The sequence below is a fragment of the Phoca vitulina genome, unplaced genomic scaffold, assembly GCF_004348235.1.
Source record: "Phoca vitulina isolate PV1807 unplaced genomic scaffold, GSC_HSeal_1.0 scaffold32, whole genome shotgun sequence".
Lineage (NCBI taxonomy): Eukaryota > Metazoa > Chordata > Mammalia > Carnivora > Phocidae > Phoca > Phoca vitulina.
The window spans coordinates 484,330-497,262 of NW_022589735.1; the positions used below are offsets into that span (position 1 = coordinate 484,330).

The following is a 12,933-nucleotide window of genomic DNA, read 5'->3' on the forward strand; positions in this document are numbered from 1 at the left end:
GATAAAGGAAAGGTAAAAGAAAATTAAGAAATGAATATACATAGAAAGAAAATGTTAAGGATTTCTAGGCTGTACAGTATCAAAAGAAAAAGGAGTAATTTTGAATGATACACTAGAATATTTTAAATAAAAACATATTGAAAGGGATTTTTCAAGATGACACTTCATCTTACTTGACAAGCTAATAAAGTAGGAAGATATAACCCCTCAGCATAACTCCTTCAAAAGAAAAATTTCTTTAAAAGGTCATTATCCCATTATTGGTTTGCCACTTATTTCTTTCATGACTTTGTTCTGAGGATTTTTATTTATTAGAGGAGGTACGGGAGATGGTTTAACTATCTATTAGTATGGCATTGAAGAAGACGGTTTTAAAAATTCAGCAAGAAAAAGAAAAGTAACATTCCAGAATCCAATGTGTTCAGAATTCAACTGTTCAACCATTTTACACATTATGCATGTTACTATCATTACAACTAAGACAAAGCGGTCAGCAAAAGAGTCTACAATCCCTTCTAGGAAGTCTTGCTCATCTACATTTAATATTTACTTAATGGTATGGAACAATGATACACTTTCATTATATGTTGCTGCCTCACCAAATCCAAGTAATCTTACTCCTAAAACTGTATCTGTAACTCAAGACACATGACCAACGTTCCTCCTATCTATGCGTCTGGCAAGTATAAATAACTAAAAGAATACCTCTTACTAGAATAGAATTCATTCTGCCACAAGAGTATCTTAGTAGTAAATACATTCAGTATGCCTGACATGAAAAACCCCACAGGGTAAATACCCTCAGGTTAATCTATAATCTAAAGTCAAGGCAGTAGGATTTAAATGAGATAAAGAATTATAAGACATACAGTTCATAATTTTGCCTCTTTATGTTACATATCATTATGGCAAAAAAGAAACTGTCTCCAGCAGAAAAACTGTCAATCTTAGGCAAAGAGAATCTCAGTCTTTTGAAGATACCAAATTAATTTATATTTTACTCAAGAGTTTCTAGACAACGGCTAAGATTTTTCTGTAGTGTGATTTTCCAGTTGTAAAGATCAAATTTTTATCTCTTAGGTTACAATTAATTACATCAATTTATTTTCCTCAAATTAACACATAATTTTCTACTTACCTGTTGCTGACTGGGAGTTGACATCTGCATCATGAAGAAGTAATAATTTCACAATATCTAAATAACCTCCACTGGATGCTGCCATTAGGGGAGTTATGTCTCCTTTATTCCCTCTATCTTCAACATTAGCATGCATAGCAAGCAATACCTTTAAAACACATTACACAGAGAGAGAAACTGTCAGTTCTTACTGTTAATAGTATTTCTTGAGAAATAAATGCATAAATGCAACATAAAATGTTAACTGCTCTTGTCAAAGAATTTGTGTTATACTTGGGATTACTTAGCAATAGAACAGCAAAACTATACTCCCAAGACAGAAACTAACTGGTAAATACATGGTTATTTCCCAATATTGCTATAACAGACAAAAAATTAAAAGAATTGAGATAATCTGGATGAAATGACAATAAATCACTACTTTCCATTATAGCTGTATAATAAATTATTTTTAAAGACAAGTTGAAAATATCACTATTACTTTTATATGTTTCTTATTCATTAGGAACAGTTTTGAGTAAATGGCAGAAAAATGCACCATGCCCAGTTACATGTGTAGGCAACAAAATTACTAGTTTCTATTTTACCTACTGCCCAAAAGGAAGGAATTTGGCCTCTAATAATAATTTCTTTGATTAGTAATAAAAACAAAACATCAAAATCCTTCCACAATTTCAATACTCAAGATAATTTCTGCTTACTTGTGCTAATTCATAATACCCTGCTGAACAAGCCAGACACAGCAGACTTTCTCCTTCTTCTGTATGTTCATTTACACTTCTGCCTTCATCTAGCAATTTACGAACAGCATTCACATCCCCATCTGAACAAGCTTCTGCCAGACTACGACTGAAAACAACACCATCAACAATTAACCAACAAAGAAAGACTCAGAAACCTATGATAATAAATTATATTAAATACAAAGAGTCATACACAGAAAAATGTTTATACAGTTAAGGAGAAAAATTGTACGAACATTTTGTGTGTTTGTAATACTAATTATTCATGTAGGCCAACCAAGCCAGAAAGGCAGTAAATTGAATATGAAAACAGCTATCATTTTTATTTTCAAAATGTTCTAACATATTGTCATATTAATTTTTATTTTTTTTATTTTTTTATTATGTTAATCACCATACATTACATCATTAGTTTTTGATGTAGTGTTCCATGATTCATTGTTTGCATATAACACCCAGGGCTCCATGCAGAACGTGCCCTCTTTAATACCCATCACCAGGCTAACCCATCCCCCTCCCCCCTCCCCTCTAGAACCCTCAGTTTGTTTTTCAGAGTCCATAGTCTCTCATGGTTCGTCTCCCCCTCCGATTTCCCCCCCCTTCATTCTTCCCCTCCTGCTAATTTTTTCTTCCTTTTTTTTTTTTAAACATATAATGTATTACTTGTTTCAGAGGTACAGGTCTGTGATTCAACAGTCTTACACAATTCACAGTGCTCACCATAGCACATACCCTCCCCAATGTCTATCACCCAGCCACCCCATCCCTCCCACCCATCATACTAATTTTTAAATAAAGTTTTAAAAAGTATTAGATGCACAAGTTTTTAAACTCTACCAATACAATAATCCCCAAAGATATTGGGATATAATTCTATGGCTTAAAATTTTATTTGGTAACAGAAGATGTAATTTATGTAAATATTTTACTGCACAATGGTTAACAAAATCAATAAATCTCAAACTTTAATGTGCATACAAATCACCCCTGTTTCTTGTTAAAATGCGGAATCTGATTCAGTAGTTCCGAGGTGAGGTCTGGGACTCTGCATTTCAAACAAGCTCTAAGGTGATGCTGATGCTGCTAGTTATGGACCATATCTGAGTAGCACGCACCTGGATTACTGAATTAACAACCCATTTCGTTTATTATTTACTCAAGCAGTCAGCTTAGAGTTTACCACTATAATCTTTAGAACAAGTAATTTCCTTAGAAAGAGAAGTAAGATCTTACTTTAGATTTCTTACAGAGTCTAGTATAGTATAGTACATGCCACGAGAATGCTCAATGAATATGAGTAGAATGCAAGAATAAAAATATAGTATCCAATTTCATATCTATGTAACATATATATATTTATACATCTACTTAAAATATAATATCCATTCTAATATCCGTTTAAAGTTATAATCCCCTCCAAAAGACAGAATTAACCAAAAGTTGCTACTTCCCCAAATTCCACTTAAGAAAATGTTTGATACCCAGAAAAAGTCATTATACACATACGTGTCTACTTGTCCTGCATTGTGGCTGTTTTCTGCTCTCATCCGTGTCAGTGCAGCAGCAGCTTCGTCTAATGCACAACTTACTGAGGAGGTCAGTCTCCGGAGTACCTCAGGATCTGCAAAAGCTTTACCATCAGCAGTTGACAATTTGCCAATTCCTTCAGTGTGCGTCAATCAATCAGGTAGCGCAGGGGAAGAAAAAGCAAAAAAGTGCAAATTGTAATTACATTGCTAAACACTGTTATCTAGGGCAAAAACGGCATAGTCTCCATAGATAAAGCTGACAATCAGAATATAAGGTTGGTATCAATTTTGCCACTAATGTCAAAAGGCCATCACATAACCACATCTTTACAAGGCATATAATATTAATTTGTCCCGTACCTAACTGCAAATGTAACTTAACATGATGCTCACTGACGTAAATGAATGAAAGTTCTTTCAAAATATATAGTCATACAAAAAGATCTCTAGTAGAAGATCATATTTATACTATTTTCAGTAGTAATGAAGTGGGTATTCAGCACTAATACAACAAACAATCCAACAGTTTCTCCCTTTGGTTGAATAGCCACCTAGAACCATCTTCTAGGGTAACAGTGTGAATTAAAATAAATTCATTCTAATATTTATTATGTGCTTATGATGTGCATGGCACTACAGACAAAAAGGGATAAGGCATAGTTCCTGTCCTTACAGAGCTCAGTCTAGTAGGACTATTAGATGTCTAAGTTGCGAATGAAACTTTTTCTCTAGATTCAGTGAGGAATCAGTGACAACTGTAACAGAAAATTTCAATGATAATATCACTGCCTGATCACTGTTGAAAATGAGAGAAAAATAGTCAATAAAGGTTTGGAGAACAACAAGAAAAACAAGAAGGGAAAACCTGCCCATTAAGATATAAAATGTATTATGATGCCAGGCAAATTGTAACAGTATGATACTTACACAGAAACAGATAATTATATCAAGGATATATAATAGAGACCAAAAAAAGCCCCTAGATCATTTGTGAATTCAATGTGTATAGACATGCAATTTCAAATTAAAGGAGATGGGAGGGCTTATTTCAAAAACACTGTACAGAAATTGGTTACCAATTGAAAATTAAGATCTCTAATTCACAGCATTCACAAAAATATACAGGTAGACTGAAGATTTAAATGTAAAAACAAAAAACAAAAAACAAAAACAAAACCCTGGAAAGTACTATTATACTATGTAGTGTTTTTCTAATGCAGATGTAGGGGAGACTTTTCTTTTAAGATTTTTTATTTTATGTATTTGACAGAGACAGAGAGAGAGAGCACAGATAGGCAGAGCAGCAGGCAGAGGGAGGGGGAGAAGCAGGCTCCCCGCTGAGCAGAGAGGCTGAGGCAGCGCTCGACCCCAGGACCCTGGGATCGTAACCTGAGCTGAAGGCAGCCGCCTAACTGACTAGGCCACCCGAGTGCCCCTAGGGGAGACTTTTCTAAGCATGAGACAAATTCCAAAAGCCACAAAATAAAAGATTAATACATGTGATATGAAACATTTCTAATTTCAGTAAAAATTTCTATATAATTAAGCACAACATAAAATTAAGGCAAAATAAAAACTGAAAATAATCAATACCCAATAAATTTATTATCATTTATAAAGAGTATGATGCAACTTACTGATATTAAAGGAACACAAACTATGAAACTGACAAAAAAACTGAAGAGTAAGGCCTTCTGAAACTGCTGATAGGAATGTATACTGGTACAAAGTTGGCAGGGTCAGGGCAAATTTGACAAGTTATCAAAATTTTGTATGTAAACATCCTATGACACAGTGATACCACTTTCTAATAATTTGTCCTATAAAGATACTTGCACAAATAAGAAAAGCTACACATGAATATAAACTACAGCATTATTTGTGATATTGGAAAATAGGAAATAATCTAAATATCTCTCAATAAGGAACTGGTAAAATAAATTATGGTACATCTAAGTAAGAGAATATTATCTTATCCTTTAAAAGAAGGAGAAAGATAGGGCTGCTTGGGTGGCTCAGTCGGTTAAGTGTCCAACTCTTGGTTTCGGCTTGGGTCGTGAACTCCAGGGCCCCATGCTGGGCTCTGTGCTGGGTATGGAGCCTGCCTGAGATTATTTCTCTTCCTCTCCCTGTGCCCCCTGCATCCCCCACTCTAAAAAAATAAATTAAAATAAATAAATAAATAAATGAAGGAGAAAGATAGACATACCATATTATAGAAGGATGCTCATAATAAAGTAAAAAAAAGGAAGTTATATTATGTGTAATAGGACCCTACTTCATTATTTTAAAAATTATGTATATTTAAACATATACATGTATTTATAAAGCTACAAAGGAACAAGTCTGGAAGTATATGTAAACTTTAACAATGGGAAGGTTTTATTATCTACTTAATACATTTTATATTGCTTTAGCTATTTCTAATTGTATTACATTTATAATTTAGAAAATAATTTTGGGGCGCCTGGGTGGCTCAGATGGTTAAGCGTCTGCCTTCGGCTTGGGTCCTGATCCCCGGGTCCTGGGATCGAGCCCCACGTCTGGCTCCTGGCTCAGCGGGGAGCCTGCTTCTCCCTCTGCCTCTCCCCCTGCTCGTGCTCTCTCTCTGTATCTCTGTGTCTCGAATGAATAAATAAAATCTTTAAAAAAGAAAATAATTTTAAAATTCTTCTTTAAATAGCTTTAATTTTTTTTCTAAAGTTTACTTACTTAAATATCTCTACACCCAACATGAGCTGAAACTCACAATCCTGAAATCAAGAGTCACACTTTCTTCTAACTGAGCCAGTGAGGCACCCCTGAAATAATTTTAGTTCTTAATTTTCTCTAAGAATATCAAAGAATTTTAAAGAAAAATTTTTTTCACATTCCTTTTTTCAGTTAAAATAGTGTCAAGAATTCTATCTTCCTTAAGAAGCCTAGTAATCCCTAATATGTTCTTATAATTAAAAACACAGAGTCTAGGGGCACCTAGCTGGCTCAGTTGGAAGAGCGTGTGACTCTGGATCTCAAGGTCATGAGTTCGAGCCCCTCTACACCCATGGGTATAGAGATTACTTTAAAAACAAAAAAAAAACAAAGAATCTAAAAATTCCTCAACAAAACGTCCAAAAAGCAAATGAAAATACTGAAGCACAAAAAGAAAATATTCATCCAACAGTCAACTTGCACAGGTCTTAGAAAGGACCACATCAGGGCGCCTGGGTGGCCCAGTTGGTTAAGCATCTGCCTTTGGCTCAGGTCGTGATCCCAGGGTCCTGGGATCAAGTCCCACATTTGGCTCCCTGCTCAGCGGGGGGCCTGCTTCTCCCTCTCCCTCTGCCTGCCCCTCTGCCTATTTGTGCTCTCTCTGTCAAATAAATAAATAAAATCTTAAAAAAAAACAAAAAAAACAAAAGGACCACATCATTTTAAAATACATCTGACTGGGGCCCTGGGTGCCTCAGTTGGTTAAGCAACCAACTGGTGATTTCAGCTCAGGTCATGATCTCATGGATTCTGAAATCAAGCCCTGCCATTGGGCTCTGTGTTCAGCGGGGAGTCTGCTTGACAATCTCTCCCTCTGCTCCTCCCCCAACTCATGCTCTCTCCTCTATCCATCTCTCTCTCTCTCTGAAATAAATAAATCTTAAAATAATCTGACAATTTCTTTAGACAGAACACTCTATCCAACTATGTATGGAGTTTAAATTGTCAAAATACACAAAACTGAAAAATTCAATAGTTTTTCACACCTCCTGGAAGGCAGATAATCATTATTTTTAAGGTTTATTGTCTATCAATATAGGTATGAAAAACAAGCAATTCTAAGGTATCTTGCTACTTATCCCAACTTACTAAGAACAAAAGGAGAAAACAGGGAAAGAAAAATGCTTAATGTACCAGAAAACAGCCCTGAATGAGAATCATGAGGTGCCCAGAAAAAAAGAAAAATGAGTTTAAAACCCTTAATTAGGGATTAAGGAGTAATACTTACATGTGTGAAGCACAAGCCTAAACCAGAGAGTAAAAATGTACTACCACCAGTAAACAAAACTTGATCTGGGGAAGAAAAGGAAAGCAGAGAAGACCCGGAAAAGAGAGATGTCTTTTCTACACATTTCTCTCTGCTCTAAGCAAAATAATTTAAGGTTCCAAAACAAAACAAAAACAAAACAAAGCAAAACAAACAAACAAAGAACCCAAAATTAGAGGGTGATCATGGCACTGCCAGTTCAGGAATCTTATACAGTATATCCCTATATCACAAGTAGGAGACACACTAGAAATCCAGACTCTAAGGGAGGGACATTCAGTGTTATTACTAATGTGATCTTTATACCTTTCTTAAAAAAACTACTAGTTCTGCCTTAGTTTAAAGAGTCTTATTTTGTTGTGTTTAATTTTAAGTTACTATCAGTTCCAAAAAGACACAGTAAGTAGACTAAAAGTCAATCTGCTACAAACTATACCTATATTTTTCTATAACAGGACAAAGTTAAAGAAATAACAAAATGATATCAAGTAAGCTCATTCTTAATATAACATCTATGTCTTTCCAAGAATAATATAAAAATGCTCAATTTATTTTAGCTCTTATTTGTCCTAGTCATTATTTGGTGAAACGTAATACTGTTTTTCTTCAGTCAATATGAAATGTGCTAAAAGGCTGCTGTGATTTTTCTGAACACCATTCTTTAATATCATATTTATTAAAGTACTCAGAAACTGGGGACACCCAGCTGGCTCAGTCAGAAGAGCATGTGACTCTTGATCTCCATATTTTGAGTTGGAGCCCCATGCTGGGTGTAGAGAATACTTAAATAAATAAACATTAAAAAAAATTAAAAATTAAAAAAAGTACTCAGAAACCGAATGAAATTTTCTATACTTTTTTTAAGATTTTATTTATTTATTTGTCAGAGAGAGAGAGCACAGCAGGGGGAGCGACAGGCAGAAGGAGAAGCAGGCTCCCCGCTGAGCAGGGAGCCCAATGCGGGACTCAATCCCAGGACCCCAAGATCATGACCTGAGCAAAGGCAGATGCTTAACTGACTGAGCCACCCAGGCCTCTTGAAATTTTCTATACTTTTAAAACCTTTCTATGGGGCACCTGGGTGGCTCAGTTGGTTGAACGTCCAACTCTTGGTTTTGGCTCAGGTCATAATTTTACAAGTTGTGGGACTGAGCCTCACATCGGGCTCAGATTCTTTCTCCCTCTCCTTTTGCCTGTCCCCATTCATGCACTCTCTCTCACTCTCTCAAACAAATAAATAAAATCTTAAAAAAAAACCCAAAACTTTTTATTTTGAATTTTCTGCATTTTAATGGTTTTAACATGGGTAAGGTATGTATATGGCACTCTAACAAGCTTTTAGGCACTACTTTATTTTTTATTTTTGGGGCACTATTTTCAAAAATAACCTACATATTCTTCTAGGTTAAATTCTTACATGTAGGGTACCTGGGTGGCCCAGTCAGTTAAGCAGCTGCCTTTGGCTCAGGTCATGATCATGTGGTCCTGGGATCCAGCCCTGAGCAGGGCTCCCTGCTCAGCGGGTGTCTGCTTCTCCCTCTCCCTCTGCCCCTCCCCCTGCTTGTGCTCTCTCTCAAACAAACAAATTAATAAATCTTAAAAAAATTTTAAATACATTCTTACGTGTATTTAATATGCACATATATTTATGCTAGATAAGTAACTAAAAGGAGTGTCATACAAAGTGAACATATCTCAAAAGCAATATACAGAAAAAAAGAAAAGCAATATACAAAGATTAGAAAAAGTTAACTTCCTTCTTAAAACAATTTTAGCTGATAAAAGGCTTTCATTATAGTGGAGTGGAAACTTGGTACAGGAAATAATATGCAGGTTGTACAATATAAAACAGTGATGAGTATATATTATTTAGAAAGCATGCTTATCACAGATTTTTCTCTTATGCTACCATAGAATGAGAAGTTGATTGGTATATTTCAGTCTAATTTTGTGTTCAATTTTTATTTAACTGTCTTCTAAGAAAAAAATAGCAATTTATTATTAAGTTACCCCTAGATGAAAGTGAGTAAGTAAATAATCACATGCTGAATACCCTAAATCAGTTAAGATCAAAGATTCATAATTTGATGAACCAAATTTATCTCCCACATTTATAATGTAATTAGTAATAGGTAAGTTTTCCTTGATAACTAGCTGATTATCTTAGACCTTAAAAACAGTGTTGAGCCCTAGAATCATCCACTGAAAACGTTCAACTGGGTGGGGGGATGGGTTAGCCCGGTGATGGGTATTAAGGAGGGCATGTACTGCATGGAGCACTGGGTGTTATACGAAAACAATGAAGCGTGCATCACTACATCAAAAACTAATGATGTATTGTATGGTGACTAACATAACATAATAAAACAAAATTTAAAAAAAAATGTTCAACTAAAAATTTTTAAAATATAAAATGTGAACATTTTCTTTAGGAAATAAAAAATATAATACATTTTAAGAGTTCAAATTTCATATAATGTCACATAATTTTGGGGTGATCTTATACAGCTTTGTGTAGAGATCTTGACTTTTAAAGAGATGAAAATAAGAAAACAAAAAATAAATTACCTGCTGCTTCCAGCAATGCTTCTAATCGTGCCTGTGTCTCTGGATCCACAGTACGTAAGTCTGCTCCTTCTGCAGTACTTGATAAGAATATCTCTGATGTTGTTTTAAGTACTGGGTTATCCAGATCTTCTTGGTCCAAAATAAATGATTCGACCTGTTTATGAATTAAAAATGCAATACCCATGAAACTGATCTCAATATTGTTAGAATAACTGCAATTTAAGATAATATGATTTCTGGTTTGAAATTTAAGTATAAGCAGATAAATTACTGTAGAAACATGGGGCTGTGGGAAGGGACTTTGAGGGAGACTCCTACCTGCTTATCTTCAGACATGACTACAGTATAACTCAGACACACCAGATTCAAGTTTCCTGAAGAACATTGTACATTCTGTGCTTAGCACAGAGCTTGAAAAGCAGCTTTTGTTTTTGTTTTTGTTTTTAATGAAATAAGTACATGACCATAGTCCCTGGGAAGATGTAAACAGGACTAGATAGTAAAAAGACTAGATAGCATGGATAGGTCATTAAGGCTCACTTTTTCCTCTCTTTTAATCAATTTATTAAATTCTGATTCTTAAAAGAAAATAAGATTTAATACACTATCAAATATCTGGAGCCCTATAGACAAGAAAGCTCCATGAAGTTAGGAACCACACCTGTTTGTTCACTGCTCTGTCCCCTGGGCCTAAGAATATCTCATGTACAGTAGGTACTGAATCCGTATTTGTTGAAATGAATGAATGGTATAAACAAAAGCAACTTATAAAAATAAACATGTAACCCTCTAATTTCAAATCAACTTAATTCTAAATGAATTTTCTTAAATAAAATATGTACAATCTTTCTGGGAAGTAATTTGGAAATGTGTATCAAAATGCTTTAAAAGGCTCATGCCCTTTGATTGTGTAATTTCATTTTAAGGAATCTATCCTTTAAAAAGCATCTGAAAGCAAGACAAAAATAATCAAGGATGGTCACTGCACATTAACTCAAATTCCAAAAATCAGAGAAAAAAACTACAACTGGTAATTTGGTAAACACATTCTGTCCATTCACAGGATGGACTACCATGCAGTCATTAAAAACAATGTTTCTGAAGCAAATTTGGTGACATGAGAAAATATTCATAAAGTGAAGTGAAAATCATAAGATTCAAAACAGTATGATCTTTATTTTGCTAAAAGTATATATATATGTATATAAACATGAACATGGCTATCATGCATATAATCATGAGTATATATTTATGTACCTAGCTATGTCTACAATATGTAAATACATAGAACCAGGGAGGTTAACATATTTGTAGACAGATAGAAAAAAAGAAACAGAAAGGTTAAGTACTTCTCCAAGGTCACACAGTTAATAAATGACAAAGACAGGTTTCAAACCCCGCCACATAGCTATATAGTCTATGCTCTTAACTACTAGGCAATGCTACTTCAGGGAGCCAGAGTATTCGGACTACATTATTTGGCGTATTTGGTAGTTTGTCATCAGTTTTATAATGGCCACCAAATAAAAATCCTAAGACTGTAAAGTTACAATGATTTGGATACATTTTATCACCTAGTGATAAAATTTTACAAAATACCCCTTTAACTTCACATCTAATAACACTGAACCACATTACTATGCTGCAATACAGCTTTTTTTTAAGATTTTATTTATTTATTTGAAAGAGAGAGAGAGAGAGCATGAGCAGGGGAAGAGGGAGAAGCAGGCTCCCCACCGAGCAGGGAGCTCGATGTGGGGCTCGATCCCAGGACCCTGGGATCATGACCTGAGCCTAAGGCAGATGTTTAACCGACTGAGACACCCTGCAATACAGCTTCTTTAATATGTAATTACAGACAAAGATGCCATTCTAGATCCATGCCAGTAGATAAATGTATCCTATCAGTTGTTAAATGATATGAAAAGATAACTGCTTGTACAATAAAAATTTCACAGGCCCAAGAAATTATTAGGTATTTGCAAATATATATACTTGCCAATTGTGAGGATAGATAAAACCATCATGCCAAATTCTGAATTTTTTATTACAGATAGTATTTAGAAGCTTGGGTGGCTCAGTCAGTTAAGCATCTACCTTCGGCTCAGGTCATGATCCCAGGGTCCTGGGATTGAGTCCCACATCGGGCTCCCTGCTCAGCGGGGAGCCTGCTTCTCCCTCTCCCTCTGCCTGCAGCTCTCCCTGCTTGTTCTCTCTCTCTGACAAATAAATAAAAAAATCTTTAAAAAAAGTTAACATTTCTATTTTATAAAAAGCAATGGTCTAATGGGTATTACACATATTTTGGAGACAAATACAGATTTGTACTGTGTAACGTTTTAAAAATCCAAGTTAAGGATTCTATATTCTCTCTTACTCATTTTCCCAATATTTACTGAAGTCCTGTTTTTTTTTTTTTTTAAGATTTTCTTTATTTATTTGAGAGAGATAACATGACAGAAAGAGTGTGCGCATGAGCAGCGGGGAGAGGCAGGGGGAGAGGGAGAAGCAGACTTCCCGCTGAGCAGGGAGCCCGATTCGGGGCTCGATGCCAGGACTCTGGGATCATGACCTGAGCTGATGGCAGACGCTTAACGGACTGAGCCACCCAGGCGCCCTGACAGTACAAAAATGTGGTAGAAGATACTAGTCAAAGGCAACATGACTATCACAAAAGGCCTCAAAGAGAAATAAATGGTACAACTACATGCATTAAAGAGAGAGAACTTGCTTCCAGCCCCAGTAATCCAAGACTTTGCACAAGAAGCAGCATATGGGTTAGGCTTTGAAGGATGCATAGAATTTCACTAGACAGTCAGACATGGGGATAGAAGTCAAAGGGAATGAAATAAAAAAGGGGTTTGAAGATGCATTTGGAAAGTGATGAGTGGTCCACTCTCAAAAAATATAAGGTCCTTCATATACTGCTGGTGGGAA

At 35.3% G+C, this 12,933-nt stretch overlaps 1 protein-coding gene across 4 annotated transcripts in view; it reads right to left on the bottom strand.

Moving 5' to 3' along the window:
* LOC116645277 (ankyrin repeat and KH domain-containing protein 1) overlaps window positions 1–12,933 on the bottom strand; it is a 124,046-nt gene that overhangs the window by 88,196 nt on the left and 22,917 nt on the right. For all 4 annotated transcript variants that reach the window (XM_032425372.1, XM_032425373.1, XM_032425370.1 and 1 more), the window contains exons 2-5: window positions 9,997–10,150; window positions 3,388–3,544; window positions 1,840–1,987; window positions 1,139–1,286 (exon numbers count right to left, since the gene is read on the bottom strand). In XM_032425372.1, the coding sequence (XP_032281263.1) occupies window positions 1,139–1,286; window positions 1,840–1,987; window positions 3,388–3,544; window positions 9,997–10,150 (607 nt within the window). The remainder of the gene's footprint in view (window positions 1–1,138; window positions 1,287–1,839; window positions 1,988–3,387; window positions 3,545–9,996; window positions 10,151–12,933) is intronic.